The 17,505-nt window shown below is 38.0% G+C and overlaps 1 protein-coding gene across 1 annotated transcript; it reads right to left on the bottom strand.

Annotated features, from left to right (window-relative positions):
- Positions 1-1,374: 1,374 nt before the first annotated feature.
- LIPN (lipase family member N) lies at positions 1,375-16,972 on the bottom strand (the record flags this gene model as incomplete). The annotated part of the gene is made up of 9 exons (XM_080695378.1): positions 1,375-1,608; positions 4,358-4,429; positions 5,060-5,131; positions 6,930-7,073; positions 8,749-8,885; positions 11,417-11,526; positions 13,148-13,346; positions 15,896-16,013; positions 16,865-16,972. 9 exons carry the CDS (start codon positions 16,970-16,972, stop codon positions 1,375-1,377), a joined length of 1,194 nt encoding a protein of 397 aa, XP_080551504.1.
- Between the last annotated feature and the right edge of the window lie 533 nt (positions 16,973-17,505).

Raw genomic sequence — 17,505 nt, 5'->3', positions numbered from 1 at the left:
GGTGGCGCACGCTTGTAATCCCTGCACTTGGGAGGCGGAGACAGGAGGATCATGCAGGTTTGAAGCCAGCCGTACTGGCTTAGGAGACCCTGTTTCCAAGTAATATATATATATATATATATATATATATATATATATATATATATATATATATATATATATATAGGGTCTGGGAGTGTTGCCCAGAGGTAAAAGGGATTCCAAGAACCCCAGTACCACCAAAACCAAGAAATAGTTCAAATAAATAATTTATATATTCTGTATATATTTTTGGATGTATATCTTAATTCTATTCTGTAGCTTCCATTTTTACTCTCCTATTTGTTCTTTTGATGGATAGAAGTCTTTAATTTTAATATAGTTCAATTGATTAATTTTCCTTTAGTAACCTATCCAATGTACTTTTCTAATCCCAATTTATGAAAATAATTTCCTATATTGTATTCTAGAAATGCTAATTTACTGTTCAAATTTAAATTTTCAATCTTTGATTTGGGTATGTGGCCTGTGGTAGGGGATCATATTTTAATCATGAACACATAATGGCTGATTAGTCTAGTTTTCCTTTAGAGCAAATCAAAAGGGAATATTTTTATATCTTATAACTTAAGACTCTTGTCTCCTGTCAGCAAGCTCTAATACACTGCTTGCAGACACCCTTACTAGTTTAATTTTGCTTCAAGGGCCTATATTGAATAGTTTAGTAATTAACAATCTGTGTATGCTAGTCTTTCCCAACTTTGCCTTTCCCCCCACTAGTTTGTACTTGTGACAATAAGTACTTATCACAATAAGCTCATGGAAAACTTACATTTTATTTGTTTTTTTATTCTACGGTTCTCTTTTAGACTTGATGTGAATCAAGGCTTATTTCATGACTGATTTATAGATAGCAGATATACTGACTACTGGCCCAAGTGTGATTCTGGGTGAACCACAGGGTCTCAACCACACAAAATGTTTTCCTGCGTGGCTGCCTCGACAAAGACTTTCTAGGCCCGTGTTCCTATGCTTACATCAAGTTTCTGAAAAAGGGAAGAGAAGGTGGTAGGTGTGCCTTGTCTAAAGTATAAATATGTACCTTAAAATGGGGCAGAAAAAGTCTTCAACGATTTTCAATTGTACATTTAGCAGAGAAGTACTTACTAGGTCATCTTGTATGAAAATGAGCACTTAGCCTTAACTGAGAGGATGAAATCCTAAGATTTCAGATGCAAACATTTCTTAGAGAAAAGAACAGCACAGTTCAAATAATTCCTAGATGGGATGCCAAGATCAGGGAACAATGGTAGCTACAATAGCGAGGGTGCTGTGGGCAACCTCACTGTACACTGGTATTTTTTCTAAAGCTTCTTAAAAGTAGATGTATTATATCTAGAGATACTCCTTCATCAAAGAAATGATCTTCTTGTATACCCGTTGAGGGGCATCGAGACCCCAGACAAAATCAAAGTGGTTCCAATCTGGCAATAGTTTAAAGTAATGGAGGTTTCTAATTTGGGGGAGTATCCTGCTCACATCCTTGGGTGTTATAAGGCTGTCCTTTCCAGCAGCCCAAATAGCAGTGGGCACATTCATGGCAGTCAAGTCATATAGTGGAGGACGACTCTGTGAGAGAGAAAGAAATGACATTCATGAGAGAATGCTCCACACAGCAGCAACAGAATTCAAAGAAATTGAAAGGCTGCTAAGAGAGTATCAACTTACGGCCACAGCTCTGTTAGGCACCAAGAGAGACAAGAAGAAAGCATGCAATGGTCACGACCTTCAAGGAGTTTGCAAAGGAAGAAGTAAGGCAGGATGTGCCAACAAATATCTGCATACCCAGTACAGTATATAGAATTCCATAAACACTCCCCAAATACCATGAAAGTGAAGGGAAAGATTTCCAACTGAGGGCTTAAAAAAAGAGAAGTCATTTGAAATGACTCTTGAGAATGTTTGGATTTTGATGGACAGAGATGGGAGTGGGTCAGGGAGCTTTCTAAGGGACAGGAACTATGTGCAAGCCGTGATCAGAAATGACAAGCTTTGCCGGGCATGGTGGGTGCACACTTGTAATCCCAGCATTTGGGAGGCTGAGACCGGAGGATCGCGGTTTGCAGACAGCCTCAGCTACTTAGTGAGGCCCTCTGCAACTTAGTGAGACCCTATTTCAAAATAAAGAATAAAAAGTAGGGCAGGGGGTGTAGCTCGAAGGTCAAATGCCTCTGGGTTCCATCCCCAGTACTGCAAAAAAAAAAAAAAGAAAGAAAGAAAGGAAGGAAGGAAGGAAGGAAGGAAGGAAGGAAGGAAGGAAGGAAGGAAGGAAGGAAGGAAGGGAAAATAAATGACAAGCTTCCCAATGTTGCAGGAGAACATCTGTAAGAGAATATAGTAGATGAAAGTTTAAGAGCAGATAGTCAAGGTCTGAATGTCAAGCTAAGAAATTTGAACATCTTTTAAAAGTGTTGGGGGCCAAAGCAGTCATTCCTCAGAGCTCCGACTGCTTACTCAGAGCTTACTGCTGTATGGGCAGCAGTTCATTGGGGTGACTTACAGAAGAAGTAGGTTGAAGGTAGGTTCTTAAAAGTCTAGACAAACAGTATGGATGGTCTCTATGGAAGCTACAGGGATGGCTAAATTTTCCAGGGAAGAAAGAAAGGGAGTGGAGAAGAATCCAAGGTAAATGTTGGCAATTTGAGTGGGGAAGCAGGAAGAGCAGCCAGTATAGGGGGCCAAACAGCAATGGAAAAGGAAAGGAAAAATCAGGGACCAGCGCTTTGTGGAAGTTCAAGTTAGGAAAGCAAGTTGCAAAGAGAATATGCTAAGTAACACAACACATCTCAAAAGGTGAGAAAAGCCAACTGACTTGGCAATAAAAAGCCACAGGCAACTTTAAACATAGTTCTGATGGAAAAATAAAGACTGAAATCACATTTTCCAAGGTTCAGGAGAGAGTAGAAGAGAGAAAGATGCTCTTTAAAATATTACAAAATGTTGATTGAAATAGAGTGACTTGATAGAAATTGATGCACAAAGGGAAGGTTTGTTTGCTTATTTTTCATAAAGGACAAGAGTTCATGTAAGATAATAAGAGCAGCCAGGAGGATGGGAGGTAATAGGTATGTCCTATATTATGATTACACAAATGAACATATTTGTCAAAATTCATTGAATTGAAAACATAAAACATAAGACAGGAAAATTTTTTTGTACATAAATTACATCTTTATCAAACTGATTTAAGAAGCAATATATATATATATATAATATGTTTATATATACTTGTATACGTATAATCTACCTTTTATAGTTGTCTTTAAGGAGCAAATTCAATTCACTGCTGAGAAATTGTCTGGTCCAACTGATTGTTTTGATGCTCAAAAACAACTTAATTAATCTGTGTTTCAACCAGTAAATGGACTTTAAAAAAACTAGCCTGGGAAAATATTGGGAAATTTTAATTTAATGTGGTTCCTATTTAGAAGCCCAGCCCAACTATGAGAGTGATTAAAAATTCAGTACTGTGCTCTCTTTGGCAGCACATATACTTAAATTGAAGTGATACAGGGAAGATTAGCATGGCTCCTGAGCAAGGCTGACATGCAAATTCATGAAGTATTCCATATTTTTTGTACAATTCACAATTACCAAACTATGGAATCAGCCAAGATGTCCATCAACACAAACATATCAAAGTCATGAGAAGGACGGAGGGGGAGGGAAGGGGGCGGGAACTGGGAAGGGCTAGATGAGTGATGTGTGCATGTATGTCTCTACCACTCTGCACCTCATCGAGATGTATGATTGCAGTGCACCAATAAATTAAAAAATAAAAATTCAGTGCTAAATTAGTTTACAAATTTTGATGTTATATGGGAAAAGGTGCCTTAAAACCCAACTCATCAATGTTGAATAATACTTTTAAATGTTCAAACAGAATCTTAGTATTTCAGGTGGCATCAAAAATGTGTATTTATTTACTGTGGAGATTTTTCTGCAACAATTTATATTAGTATGCAGCTATTAAAATTATGTTTAAAAGTCTTTTTAGTAACATTGCTTATATCTTCATAGCTTGAAATAAAGAAGTAAAATTAAAGTTGTGTAATATGTAATATGAGGCTAAGAAAATTAGAATAAATGTATACATCTAGTTATCTCTGAGTGGAGAGATACAAATGATTGAATATCCTTTAGATATGCTCTTTTATTTCTAAAAATTCTGCAGTGAATACAGATCAAAGTGAGACTTTTTTCTTTCAAGAACTCTATCAGTATAAATGCCACCAATTAGCAGGTAAGAATCTTCACATTCTCAAATAGCTTCTGATTAACATTTCTCAACACCTCCATTCTGGGCCAATGAGCTCACCTGATTATAGTGCCGCATATTTTCAGCTTCACTCCCCCAGTCGTAAGCTCTGAATTCATCAGATCGGTAAAGCTGGAATAAATGTGTTTTAGGAAAGGGATATTCAGGCTATAATCAGGCTATAATAATCATATATAATATATATATCATATATAATATATATAATATATAAATATAATAATATATATCATATATAATATATAATTCAGGCTATAATAAGCATAAGTGCCAACTGTAAATCTTAAAAAAACCACTATGCTGTGCAGAAAATAAGGCCTTTGGATTGACAGAAGGATGTAAATAGCTTATTATTGTGAAAAAATCAGGTCCACCTTGGAGACCAGTGGTTCTCCTTGGTTTGAAGAGAAAACTAGAAACCAAGATTCTTTAGAAAAAAGTCAAATCCCAAAGATTTCTCTCTCTGGGAAAGCCTCAGTCCTCCCAAGATTCTCTCAATTAACCCTTGCTTCAGCCTAGGGCCTATTGCGCAAGCTGTGGTTGAAGATGGAGTTCATTTATGTCATCTATTTGGTTTGCACCATAAATCCTTTCTCTCAAAATTTAGGGAAAATCATGAAGATGGCAACAAGGACAAATTTGAAAGCGTGGCTAAGCTTCTCAGGGTACGCCTAAAAGGGAGAGCTCTGTCTTTTCCCATATAATGAAGATAAAGGATCGGGTGTTTTCCAGGACAGAGTATACCTGTTTTATATGCAGGATGTTCTGTACTGATGATCCGGTGGGAGCATGTGACATATACACATCCATTCGACTCTAGAGGAAATGATACCCAGGTTACAACAATCACCCAGTGAAATAAACTGTGCATTTCAGAAGCAGAGAACAGTCTCACTAAGAATTAATCACAAAGATCGGAGCCTTGAAAGTGATGAGGCAGGATCATCTGAATTAATCTGCATTTATGTCAGACACTTGAAGGTGAGTGAACCAGAAGCTGACAAGTGAAATGGGCTGCTTGAGAACAAACCTGTGCTAGCTCTGAATCTGCAGGGGGATTTGCTTATTTTGAGGTAGAAGCATCACTGGGCACCATGAAGCACTGCGGCCAGGAAAGGTGGTACATGCCAGTGCAGGGTTGGTGTGTGCAAGGGGATGTGTGTACATTGTCACAGATGGATCAACAAATCATAAAACATGGATTTCAGGGTCTTGTAATGCTACTTATCAACCTTAGGACTTTGGCCAAGTTTTTTTTTTTTTTTTTTTTTGCGGGGGGTGTATGGGGATGAAACCCAGAGGCATTTGACCTCCAAGCTATACCCCCTGCCCTGTTTTTTATTCTTTATTTTGAAACAGGGTCTCACTGAGTTGCTAGGGCTTCACTAAGTAGCTGTGGCTGTCCACAAACCACAATCCTCCAGTCTCAGCCCCCCGGAAGTTGGGATTACAAGTGTGCGCCACCACACCCAGCTAAGGTCAAGTTATTTTAACATCTTTGAGTTTTTATTTTTTCATCTACTAAATGGGCTAAATGGGTGATGTGTACATGTATGTCCACACAAGTTTTTTACCCCAATATGATGTATGAATATAATGCACCAATAAATTTTTTTTAAGTAAATAAATAATCATACCATGAACATGCTGGGCTCTTGTGAGAATAAAATAAAACATTTCAAGAACAAAGTTAAAAACAATTTTTTCCAAAGATTATTTCTATCTTTGTGGACATCATGGAGACAAAAATGATAAATATTAAATAGAAATCATAATTATATATCTTAGAATATAATGAACTTGATCCAAACAAACTATTAAAAATCTTTACTTTTGAATGAGCAGGCTTTGAACAATGGCTGCTCATGGGTTTTAACCTAACCTAATTCAGTCTCTTAAACCACAGGGGTGGGATGGGCTAGTGGAGAACAGCTGTCTTAGAACCAGATTCCCTCTAATAATCTCACTGGTCTCAGGTTAGAATATAGCAGAGCATACCCTTTGATAGCTTAGCCGAGAGAGTGAGGGACTGTAGACAGGGCAGAATACAGCAGAGATCAACTACTCCACTACACTAGTCTGTGAATATAAATTCCTCCTCCTCCTCCTTGAATTCTCAATAGCAGGAAGTGCAGAGTTCATAGAAAGGGCATTCCTTCCACCCAGTCCAAGATTTCCCAGGATAAGTGGTGAGCTTTATTGGAAACCAAAAGCATTCATTCAGGACGACCCACAGTACATACGCCCCAAGCCCACAGGCATGCTCTTCTTTCCTAGGAGCTCACTTTTTAACATATGTATCCAAATGTCATAAGTCCACACTGAGTGCAGTTAGTCATGGCTGCCTGTGAGTGTGGAAGAAGCTACCACCCATGATGGAACATCCCTGCTCCTCACTTTGGCCAGGGATGAAAGGAGGCAGCTGCTTTTGCCTTCCCAAGTCCTCCAATTTATGGTTTGTGGAATACCTAACCATCTATGCTTACCAAAATCCTGCCTTGAAGGGTTTGGGACACCATATGAATGTATGCAGTGTAAGAGAGAGATCAAAATGAATCCAAGGAAAGCTGACATTTCTTCAAGTATCCCATGGCCCCATAATTATTATACATACCAAATTCATATTCTTCTTGTTGGGTCCAGCCCATAAGGACATAAACTCACTACATATAAACCAGAGTACTTTGTTATTGCAGATTTTGGTAGAAGGTATCTTCTTGGTCTCTTCTAAAAAGAAACCTTTAGTACCAAACATAGCCTATGAGAGTAAAAGAATATTAATAATTATTATTTTCTCAAGATCTATCTTCAGACTTCTTGATATTCCCTTCACTCTAGGAATTATCCACACTTTGGGATCTATTTTCTATTTCAGTCAAGGAGACCAAGTTCCTCAGAAAAAGTGACTTAAGAATCAATTTCCAAATGAGGAAGATGATCGAACATTATTTCCAAGGACATTGCAGTAATGAGCGTTCAGCCCCAAATTTAATTCTCATGGTGAAGCCCCCTTATACTTCGTCCAGTGAATGATTGCCATTATTTCTCACTTATTGATAAGAAGGGTAGGATAGCTTTCTTCTTAAGGCAAAATGTTGTATTGAAAAGGAAGCAAAATCAGGTTTTCCATATTACACATGCACACAATGGCTTTCTACTACTACTACTACCACTACTACTACTACTACTGCCCCAGATTAGACGATGCTGATCATCAAAAGTAGAGAACGGGGTACTAAAAAAGAAGGTGCTACCTCATTTTTAGGTAGAAAAGAATATGATGTCACAAAGACTACCCAGTTAAAACGTCTAGGTATTTGGAAAGCAAGATTAGATAAGATTTCTGATGGCGTTCTGGAGCTTGTAGGCACAACCAGGAAATGGGATTTAAAGTGGGTAGGAATTTTGACAGTAGGAAGTGGGAACTGAGATAATAGGGACATTATTTACTTATGTCTGATCTACATAAGAAAAGTAATATATATAAAAAACTGGGGGATGTACAGATAGATGTATTTACCTCAGAATATAACAATTAGTTTACATAACACTACCCAAATATAGACAATTGAAACTGATATTAACATATTTTAAACTACTAACCATGCAGTAAACAAATAAAATCAATATCAAGTTGATCATTAGACCTTATGAAAAAATGTCTGTTAGTTCACTAATATCTTTACCCATCCCTACCACTCCACTCTAGACCAGGCTCTCATCTTCTTATATATGAACTATTGTGGTATTTAATTGGTTTCTTTGACTTCATTTTAGCTCACATCTATTTTTACCATCACTCCAAATTAAAAGGGTAATCTTGGTAGAATACTACATTCTTTTTGGCCATAACTTTCACAGAGAAAGAAAACCAAACAGAACAAACAAAAACTCAGCCCTTTAGTGAATAAAATTCACAAGAGTAAATCAAGCAACTCTTTTTGGTCTTGAAGAATATGAGTAAATATTTGAGTGAAGACATGAGGCATAAGACATTGAAGCATTGGGATATAACGCCTGTAAATCAGAGCAAGCTCTCAGATGAAAAGGAGCAAATTAGGCTTCTCTAAAGTCAAAACTAGAGACATCCATGATCATACATAACTTGAAGAGCATCTTCCAATTGGACATTGTGAATTCATTGGCCTAGCCAACCAAATGGAACTGTATTGGTGTAGCACTCAGCTCATAGTGAAATTCCAATAGGTCTTCACCTTTGAGTCTGAGTATAATGAATTGTATGTGAGCCTTGTAGACACTACGGCATAGACATGTATTCGCTGCACACACATATGCAAACATACCCACAGGGCATGATTTCTATAGGTTTTATTTAAATTTTCTATTTTTACTTCATAATAGACTTAAAAACAACAAGGATCTATGATCCAAAATGTGATCTTCAGTAAAGTTTGGAAAAGGGCGAAGCCTACCTTGAGTGCAGAATTTGGAAGTAGAAAAATACTGGTAAAAATGCTTGTGGGATATTTGAATGACACCACAGGACCCAAGGCAAAATTCATTTTGATTCTTTGTGCCAGTTCAGGTATGGTAGAAAAGGCTATAAACCCTAAAGGAACAGGAGACAAGACAATCTTATAAAAATTAGAAATAAACAATATTTCTACCAACAAAAGTGGGACTCTGATGAATCTATGCCCTTCTATTGTAATGATCCTGGAGATGAATTGGGAAGTTTTCCTGAGTAATTCTGCAACAACAAAAAAAATTGCCTTCAGTTCTTTCTATTCCCACAATCCCAACTTTCTTTTATTATATTGATGAACAATATAACTTGGTTGTGAAAGCCAATTCCAAGTTTCACTTGGAGTAGCTGGTGGGTGAAGGGAGAGGGATGAGGGGCTGAAGCTATAGACAGTCTCTCTTCCCAAGCTTGAGGCAAATGCTGGCAAGATTTACACTTCACCCCCAACTCTGAGCTGCTAGAATGAGTCGTAGAGCTTTCAGAAGTCAATAATCAGTTCATAGCACACACATTCCTTGCTTTTTTTCTGCACTATCCCAATTACTTGACAGGCTTTCTTTCTCATTATGAGAGTTCATTGCTTACAGTGCCTTAATGGATGTTTACCAACCATCCAGGCTCTTCCCAGCTTCCAAAATGGAATGCGCTTTTTTCTGGGTCCACTGGAGTCCCAGTAAGAACCAGGGGTCTCCATCTGCTCTGCTCTTTCAGAAGTAGCATTTCACCAATTTATAGCCCCATGAGCACACAGGTCTGGATCAGCACTACACTGGAAAGGCAATATGGAGATTTGTGTACTTTGGTTGTCCTTCCTGGGCATTTACTGGGGAGAGTGGGTATGTGCACACACAGAGAAATGCTTATGAAAATGTTAGATCTGTTTTGGCCAAAAAAGAATTCAGAATGAGTGACTGAGTAATTGGTACAAAGATATTGAACCAGATGTGATACTTCCTGCCAGAGGTCATTTTGAAATGTGTGGAGGTAAATTTCTAGTGGTCACACTGACTACTAGTGACATTTAGCAGACCTGGTACCTGGGTTACTAAACTTCCTACGACCAGCGAGTCTTTCTCACATGACAAAAAGTTCTCTGTCCCAACTGCAAATAGTCCTCCCTGAAATATTCCATGCCCTCAATCTAACACAGAACACTGATGGTCACGTTCTCTGTTTTCTGTGCCCATGAAAGGCAAGAACATTTCCAAGTCCTACCCATCTTCTCAGACCCAACCTAAGTCATTCCTCCTCTGCACAGTCTCTCCACAGTGCCCATACAATGCACTGGTGAAGTCAGAAGGACCTGGATTGAATCTCTGTTCTGCCTCCATGTGCTAAGAGACCGTGGGCAACTCCGCTTATTTTCTTTGACTTGCTACCTCTTTTATGAGGTGGAGATAATAATAGTAGGGTTATTCTGAAGACTGGGAGGAAAGGTACTGAATATAGGGGCATACACATAATGAATACCCAGTAGGTGCTAAATATTGTAATATAATTCTTTGCTTCTTAGTGGCAATTTTGGGGTCTCTAACTGGTCCTTTGATACTTTCTGTTTTCTGATCCTTACTGTTTCAAGCTTGTAAAAAGCCCATCAATATAAAGTACTGATCAATATCTGGGTGTTTCTTTTTTGGTGGTACTGGGGTTCCTGGAAACCCTTCTACCTCTAGGCTACACTCCCAGACCTATTTTATATTTTTTAAATTTGGAAACAGGGTCTCTTAAGCCAGTAAGGCTGGCTTTGAACCAGCGTGATCCTCCTGTCTCCGCTTCCCAAGCACAGGGATTACAAGTGTGCGCCACCATGCCCGGCAACATGTGGTAATGAAAATATGGTCAGAAGATTTATTGTCTCTTGCAGTTTTACTCAAACTAAAATATTGCATGTCATATGACTTATCCTCATAAAATTAGAAATGTTAATACAAAACCAACAATAAATTCTAATTTGATTAGTAGTTCCCTTTAAACTTTTATTTGGAACTAGGTTACTGATATCATTCCAAAAGATCTAGGCAACTATTAAGGTGTAAATTTTTAAAAAGAAGGTAATTAAATTTCTTTAAAATATAAATAGGGCATACATTTAGTTGCTATTCCATAAGTATTAAGTGACCTACTAATAGATAAGTCCAATTGGTTTATTATAATTTTTTTGGCTCCGACCTACAAAAAATGTGGCCATTAGTTTTTAAATTTGCCCAAGTTAAGTATAAGCCCCTTTCTTTTATTTTATTTAAACCCAATTTGGGTTGTGAGGAAGGTATGATTAACATATGCTTAGGACTCTTTGGTAGCATTAAGCCTTACTTTTCAGTTCAGAAGGAGCCTAGAAACTTGCTCTTCAGAATTACTTCCTTGTTTTTAGGACACATATTATTCCTGGAAAACTACATCATCATTACTAATGTGTGGCCATGACCTGAAATCGAGGAAAGGGTTGCCCTACATACTCACAGTCTCTGGGCTGCAGCAACACAGCCACTTAGAGCACTTGGGTTATTTCCAGCACAGAACAGTGGGTTAAGGGCATTGTAAATAGCAGTTACTCCATGCCAATGTAAAGGTGTATTCCTGTAAGACTCTAATAACATCGAACCTTGCAAACATACCTATTGTTGTACCAAGTGAGTGTCCAATGAAATACAACTTTTCCTGACCGGTTTTTTTTACAATGAAATTTATTGTTCCTGGGAGATCGTATTTGGCCATTTCATCAAAACTGCAAAATAAAACAGGGGTTTGTGAGTACTTGAAACTGTAAGTTTAAAACGCAGACACTTGTTCACTGCTTTTGTGCACCCAGGATCTATGAAGTCTGCTTCCTCGCTGTGTATCTCATTATCTACTCAATTAAATGCAGACTACTATAGCTCTTTTCCCCCCCTGCATTTACACAGTTTGCAATAGCAGGAACTTTTTCAAGACTGTGTGCTAACTGAAATTTGGCCTTCTTCTTTCTCCTCTTCACTCTCTTCCCTTGCTTTTTCTTCCCTTTTTAATTCTCAACTAGTTTGCATAACTCTGCATTGACTCTCCCATAGGATTCACAGCTCTTAGGGATACTTAATATTCATCTTTGGAAACCAGGCTATTGTCAATTATGACTCCATCATATATTAGCTGAGTCACTTGACAAGTTATTTAAATGCTATGAGCCTAAGTTTCCTCTTTTAAGAAATGAATAGGACAGTGGCCAGTTTTCAGGACAGCTATAGGGGTTGGATAATATGAAAGACATAATTTAGCTGCTAATAGGCACTTAATCAGATGTTTCTATTATTAATATTTTTGTCCATATAAATATATATTTAATATATACTAAAATTCTAGTACCAGTTTAATCAGCACTGATACAGGAGAACAAAAAGGCCCATGCAATAATTAATTGAATCAAGTATTCCATGAGCTAGAGACCTTCTTATTAAAAGCATACAGGAGATCTTTAAACTGGTACCAGCATGTATAAGAAAATTTCTGTGATGCCTTCAAATGTATGAGTTCCAAGCTCCCAGTCAAAGGCTGGTGACATGACATGATTTCCTGGCTCTTGCCCCCTTCACAGAGCTCTATCCCTCACAATGTATTCCACTATTCCCTTTCTCCTTTCAACCCATCAGTTAGTGCTGACTATTTCACTAATGTGGTAGGAATGCACACTTTATTCTAGCAGCAAACCAACAGGAAGCTGAGGCTTGAGGAAGGATAATCTACTACAGACACCTCTTTGTCCTCTGGTGATGACAGAAGACACTTAGATTATAAGAAACAGCCAATTGATTAAAATATTCTTATTCACTGCCCATTAATGATGTTTTAAAACCCTCATACAGCTTTCCTGAACATGGTCTGCTGTGCAGTCTCAACCACAGTACTGATATTCAATGTCTTTACAAAGTTCAATGGCTGTCCTGGAAAAGAGAATCTGTAAAAATACCAGTAGAATGAATATAAGTTTCATGAGGTCTGATACTGTTCACCATTTGAATGCTCAGGGCATGGGGCAGTGTAACAGTAGGTACTTCATAAACCCTGTTTGAACGAATGAATGAGTGAATAAATGAAGGAATGAGTCTTACAAATTTGCTGAGCTATCTTGTGAATACTTAAAATGTATAGTTTCAGATAGAATTGAATGTTCAAATAATTTTGTTAAAATGGCATAATTTTCTTGTAGAATAATCAGTGAACCAAAAAGCTTCTTACTATTTCCCTCCTTGGAGATATTCATGGACACTACAAGGCAGTTTAATGCCTCCAAGTATTATAGACTATCATTAATACCACCCATGCTATCATACTTAAAGAAACTGCCTCCAACTTTCCTCTTAAATACAGTTTACCTAAAGGCCCAAAATTTTTCTTCATTCACTGAGAGTGTTTTGTGTCTTCTTGACCAAGTGTTACCCCGACTGTTTCCCATCCACACATCATAACCCGCATCTGCTAGAAGGAATCCAAGACTTCCATTGGCATAATTCTCAAGCCAGTAGGCAGTGTCTGCAAACAGAGCATGCTGCATGTACACCACTGGCCGGGGACCTAAGGGTGAGGTGGAAAGAGAGAAAGCAAGAGAGACTTATGATAAAGTATGTCAGAAATATTACACACACACACACACACACACACACACACACACACACACACACACCAGAAAAACTAGAATTCCCTTTCTCTCCTATCATTAGTGTAAGCTTTATAATCACATTTTCCATTTCTTGAGCACATACTTGGTGCCTGGTGCTAATATTGACCTATGAATATGTGTTAGCTTGTCTTAGCTTAAAATAACTCTAGAAAGCAGGTGTTATTTGTATGTGTGAGATACTAGGAGTTGAACCCAGAAGATTTACCTTTGAGCTACACTACAGCCCCATTTTATTTTTTATTTTGAAACAAGGTCTTGCTAAGTTGCAGAGGACCTTGCTAAGTTTCAGAAGCTTGCCACAAACCTGCCATCCTCCTGTCTCAGCATTCCAAATACTGGAATTACAAACATGTACCATCATGCCCAGCAATAGCTACTACTTTGAGGATCATTTTATAGATGTGAAAACCAAGTCTTGGGGGAGTAAAATAACTCTCCAGGAGGATCACCCAGCTAACAAAGTACAGAGCAGAAATTCCAACACAGCTCTGTCTCATGCCAAATAATGGGTATACAACTACCTTGCTCTATAGATTTATTTATAGATGGTCACCAACTTAGGACAGTGTGACTATCTTTCAACCTTACCATAGCGAAAAATCAATATGTATACAGTATAAATCAGACTCCAATTTCTGAGTTCTGATCTTTTCCCACAAGCAATATGTGATTGGACTTGCTCTCCAGAGCATGGTAGTAAGAAGCTTCGGCTCCCAGGCAGCCACACAGTCAATGATGGTAAACATCCTGTACTTTAACCGTATGCTGTAATGCTCAGGAGGTAAGGTGTATTAAATGCATTTTTATGATGGTTCTCAATTTATATTAGGTTTATCAAAAAATCATTCCATCCTAAGTTGAGTAGCATCTGTATATGTAGGTTCTGGGTGTGGCTTACAAAGATGCAAAATATGTCATGATTAATGGAGTCCTACATCTCTTCCAGGGAGAAAGAGGAGGTGAGTGTTCATGGACATTGACTATTTCCTCATTGCCAAGAGTCTGTTCAAATCCCCAGTTTCTGCTCATGGGAGAACACTTGAAAATTACAGTGGTGGAATCAGCTCAGCATCCTTCTTTCAACTCCCAAACTCACAAGGAAGAGAGGATTCAGTGAGAAGGGACCCATGGTTGAAGATTCAAAAAAAGGCACCATCATTTGATGGCTGCCTGGAGTTAGACTGAGTTTAATTTCTGCTTCTGTTACTTGTTATTTGTGTGGCTCTGGGCTTTCTACATAATCTGTTGTTCCTCAGTTTTGTCCTCTGTAAAATGGTGACTACCAGGAGCTTCAGCTGACTTAAAGGATTTAGAACAATACAGCTAACAATTTTTTTTCTTCTTCCTTTTTTTTTTTTTTTTTTTTGCGGGTCTGGGGATGGAACCCAGAGGCATTTGGCCTTGGAGCTACATCCCCTGCTCAATTTTTTATTCTTTATTTTGAAGTTGTGGAGGGCCTCACTAAGTAGCTGAGGCTGTCTGTGAACCGCGATCCTCCGGTCTCAGCCTCCCAAATGCTGGGATTACAAGCATGTGCCACCACGCCTGGCTAATTTTTCTTCTTAATTCCAAGCATTTCCAAAATTCTTAAGCAAAACTTTTCCTATAAATTTTCCTTCTTTTTATTTCATGGCTTGTTCTCTCCCAAACCTGGTATTGTGCCAATTTAGCAAAATACAGAATCAAAAATAAACAAAAAGCTCCAAGATGCTCCGTTCAGTTTGAAATTAAGATAACAGTAACTAATATTTTTAGTATAAGTATATCCTAAAGTGAAAATGTATAAAGAAAATTATGATTTATTTGACATTCAAATCTAACTGGGAAGTCCACATTTTATGTGGTAGAGCTACCCACATCCAATTTTCATTTTTTATTCTGAAACTCTTAAAACACAAATTTCTTAGAAGGAGAGACCATCAAACCAGGTGATTTTTAGCTCCCACTGACTGTAGAGGGTGGGAGAGAAGAAGCTGAATGGGCCTGGTAAGCAGCTGCAAAATATTAGTTTGCTTTTGTGTCTTTGCAGACACGTTGCGCACTCAGCTCTCTCTCCCGAAAGGCTGTGCAGTTATGTTCCTCCTGTAAGAAGTCTCATTTGCATGCTTATGCATGCTTAATTCCTCATCCTAGAATCCAAGCCTTATTAACATCATGTTGATTCATTTCATAAGAGGCATCAGTAACAAAGCGTGGGCCCCACCCTGGAATTTACAACCTTACAGAGGGGCCTGGTTGCAGTGGGCAGGATAAGTCTTGTCCTTTGTGTTTTTAGGTTCTTGTTGGAGAATTAGAGGGAAAGGATGGAGCTTCTTGTTAACCCTTTAAAGACTAGCAATTCAAACCAATGTTGATAGATAAATCAGTCACTCTCCTGATAAACAGCCAGCATTAAATTTCAGTTCTATGCAACCCTACTTCTCAGGAAACCCGTATCTTGTACCTTTTCTCCTAGCAAGTCTTCTCCCATAGGGAATTCTATTGATGACGAGTATGTACCCATCTTCAGTAGTGACTTCATACTCTTCACTGGGATAGCCATTGTAGATGATGATTTCACTCTGCCCGGTGAAAAGACAGGTATGAGCAGGGCCTCTCCTCTGAAGGCTATTAAAATAAACTAGCACAAAGCACCTGGTGAATATTTATTGGAGTGGATAATTGAAATCTATAGCCCCAGGTAGCAGTAAAATTAATTCCTACAAGTCTTGGTAAAAATATAATTAGAATGTTAGAAAATAGGGCCGGGCGTGGTGGCGCACGCGTGTAATCCCCGCGCTTGGGAGGCTGAGACAGGAGGATCACGCAGGTTCGAAGCCAGTGGCGCTGGCTGAAGAGACCCTGTTTCCAAATTAAAAACAATATAAAAATAGGTCTGGGAGTGTAACCCGGAGGTAGAAGGGTTTCCATGAACCCCAGTACAACAAAAAAAAAAAAATGTTAGAAAATATCTAATATTGGTGAATGTTTGAGGGGAGGAGATATTTAACATTGACCTAGTCTTTCTGATAAAGCTATGTTTTCAAGTCCTTTTTCTGTAGAGATCTCTCTTTGCTTAAAGACAGAAAAACTAGAGATAAGGAGAAGGCAGTGATATGTATCACCCAAATAGCTTACTATTCATAAAGTATACATTCAAAAAAGGAGCTGGTATATAAAAGACACAATACAATTCTACTTCTCATTACTTGACAATATTAGTTATTCAGCCAAAGAATCAGATCTACCTGGCTTGATTCTTGTAAAGGTATTAAATCCATTGACTAAATTTTTCATACTTTTATTGGTGTATAGTGATTATTTTATGATTATATTATCTATCCATTTTTCTTATCAGACTTTCCACTCTATAATCCCACCATCAGTCCATTCTGCTTTGTTTGATGTTGTTTGGAATTCTCTAGTGACTTACAGTATTCATCCACACTTCAGGATTCACTTTCTTTTCCAAATCCAAGAATTTAGCAGCATTTAAAGTCCCACAAGTCAGGTAAACTGTTGTTAAAAACAGCCACATCATAGGAATGCCTGGCATAAAAAATTTAATATCCAGAGACTAATATTATTCATCAATGTTGATTAGTGAAATAAAGTTAGTACCCTAACATAAACTTAAACAACACCCGCAAGAAAGCTGATAAAAGACGAAAAACAATAAATACAGTGAATTAACTTGGAGCACGAGTCATCTAATTTGCACAGGGAAACTCTTGACCTAGTACAGTACTTAAAATGGATTGAATTTAATCTAGTATTAAAACTTCTATTGATTTTATTTTAATTGAGGCACTTCAATTATTTTGAGTCTTTGCTCATCCATGAGTTGCCTGAATTCCTAAGGATTCAGAGGACACATTTTCACGCTGTGGCAAAGTGAAAGTGTGGCCCAGCATCCCACAAAGCAAACAAGAACAATGAGCAGATGAAGCTTTAGCCAAACAAAGCAGCTTGTATTCAGTTTCTAGTGACGTGACTGTTTCTCTCATGGACGCCCACAGGCAAATCGCGCACACTTTCTTGCCAGAATTTAAAAGTGGTTTCCCAGGCCTCATA

This window comes from Muscardinus avellanarius (assembly GCF_963383645.1).
Source record: "Muscardinus avellanarius genome assembly, chromosome: 4".
In the NCBI taxonomy this organism is placed as follows: Eukaryota; Metazoa; Chordata; class Mammalia; order Rodentia; family Gliridae; genus Muscardinus; species Muscardinus avellanarius.
This window is presented reverse-complemented; position numbering and strand designations above follow the sequence as displayed.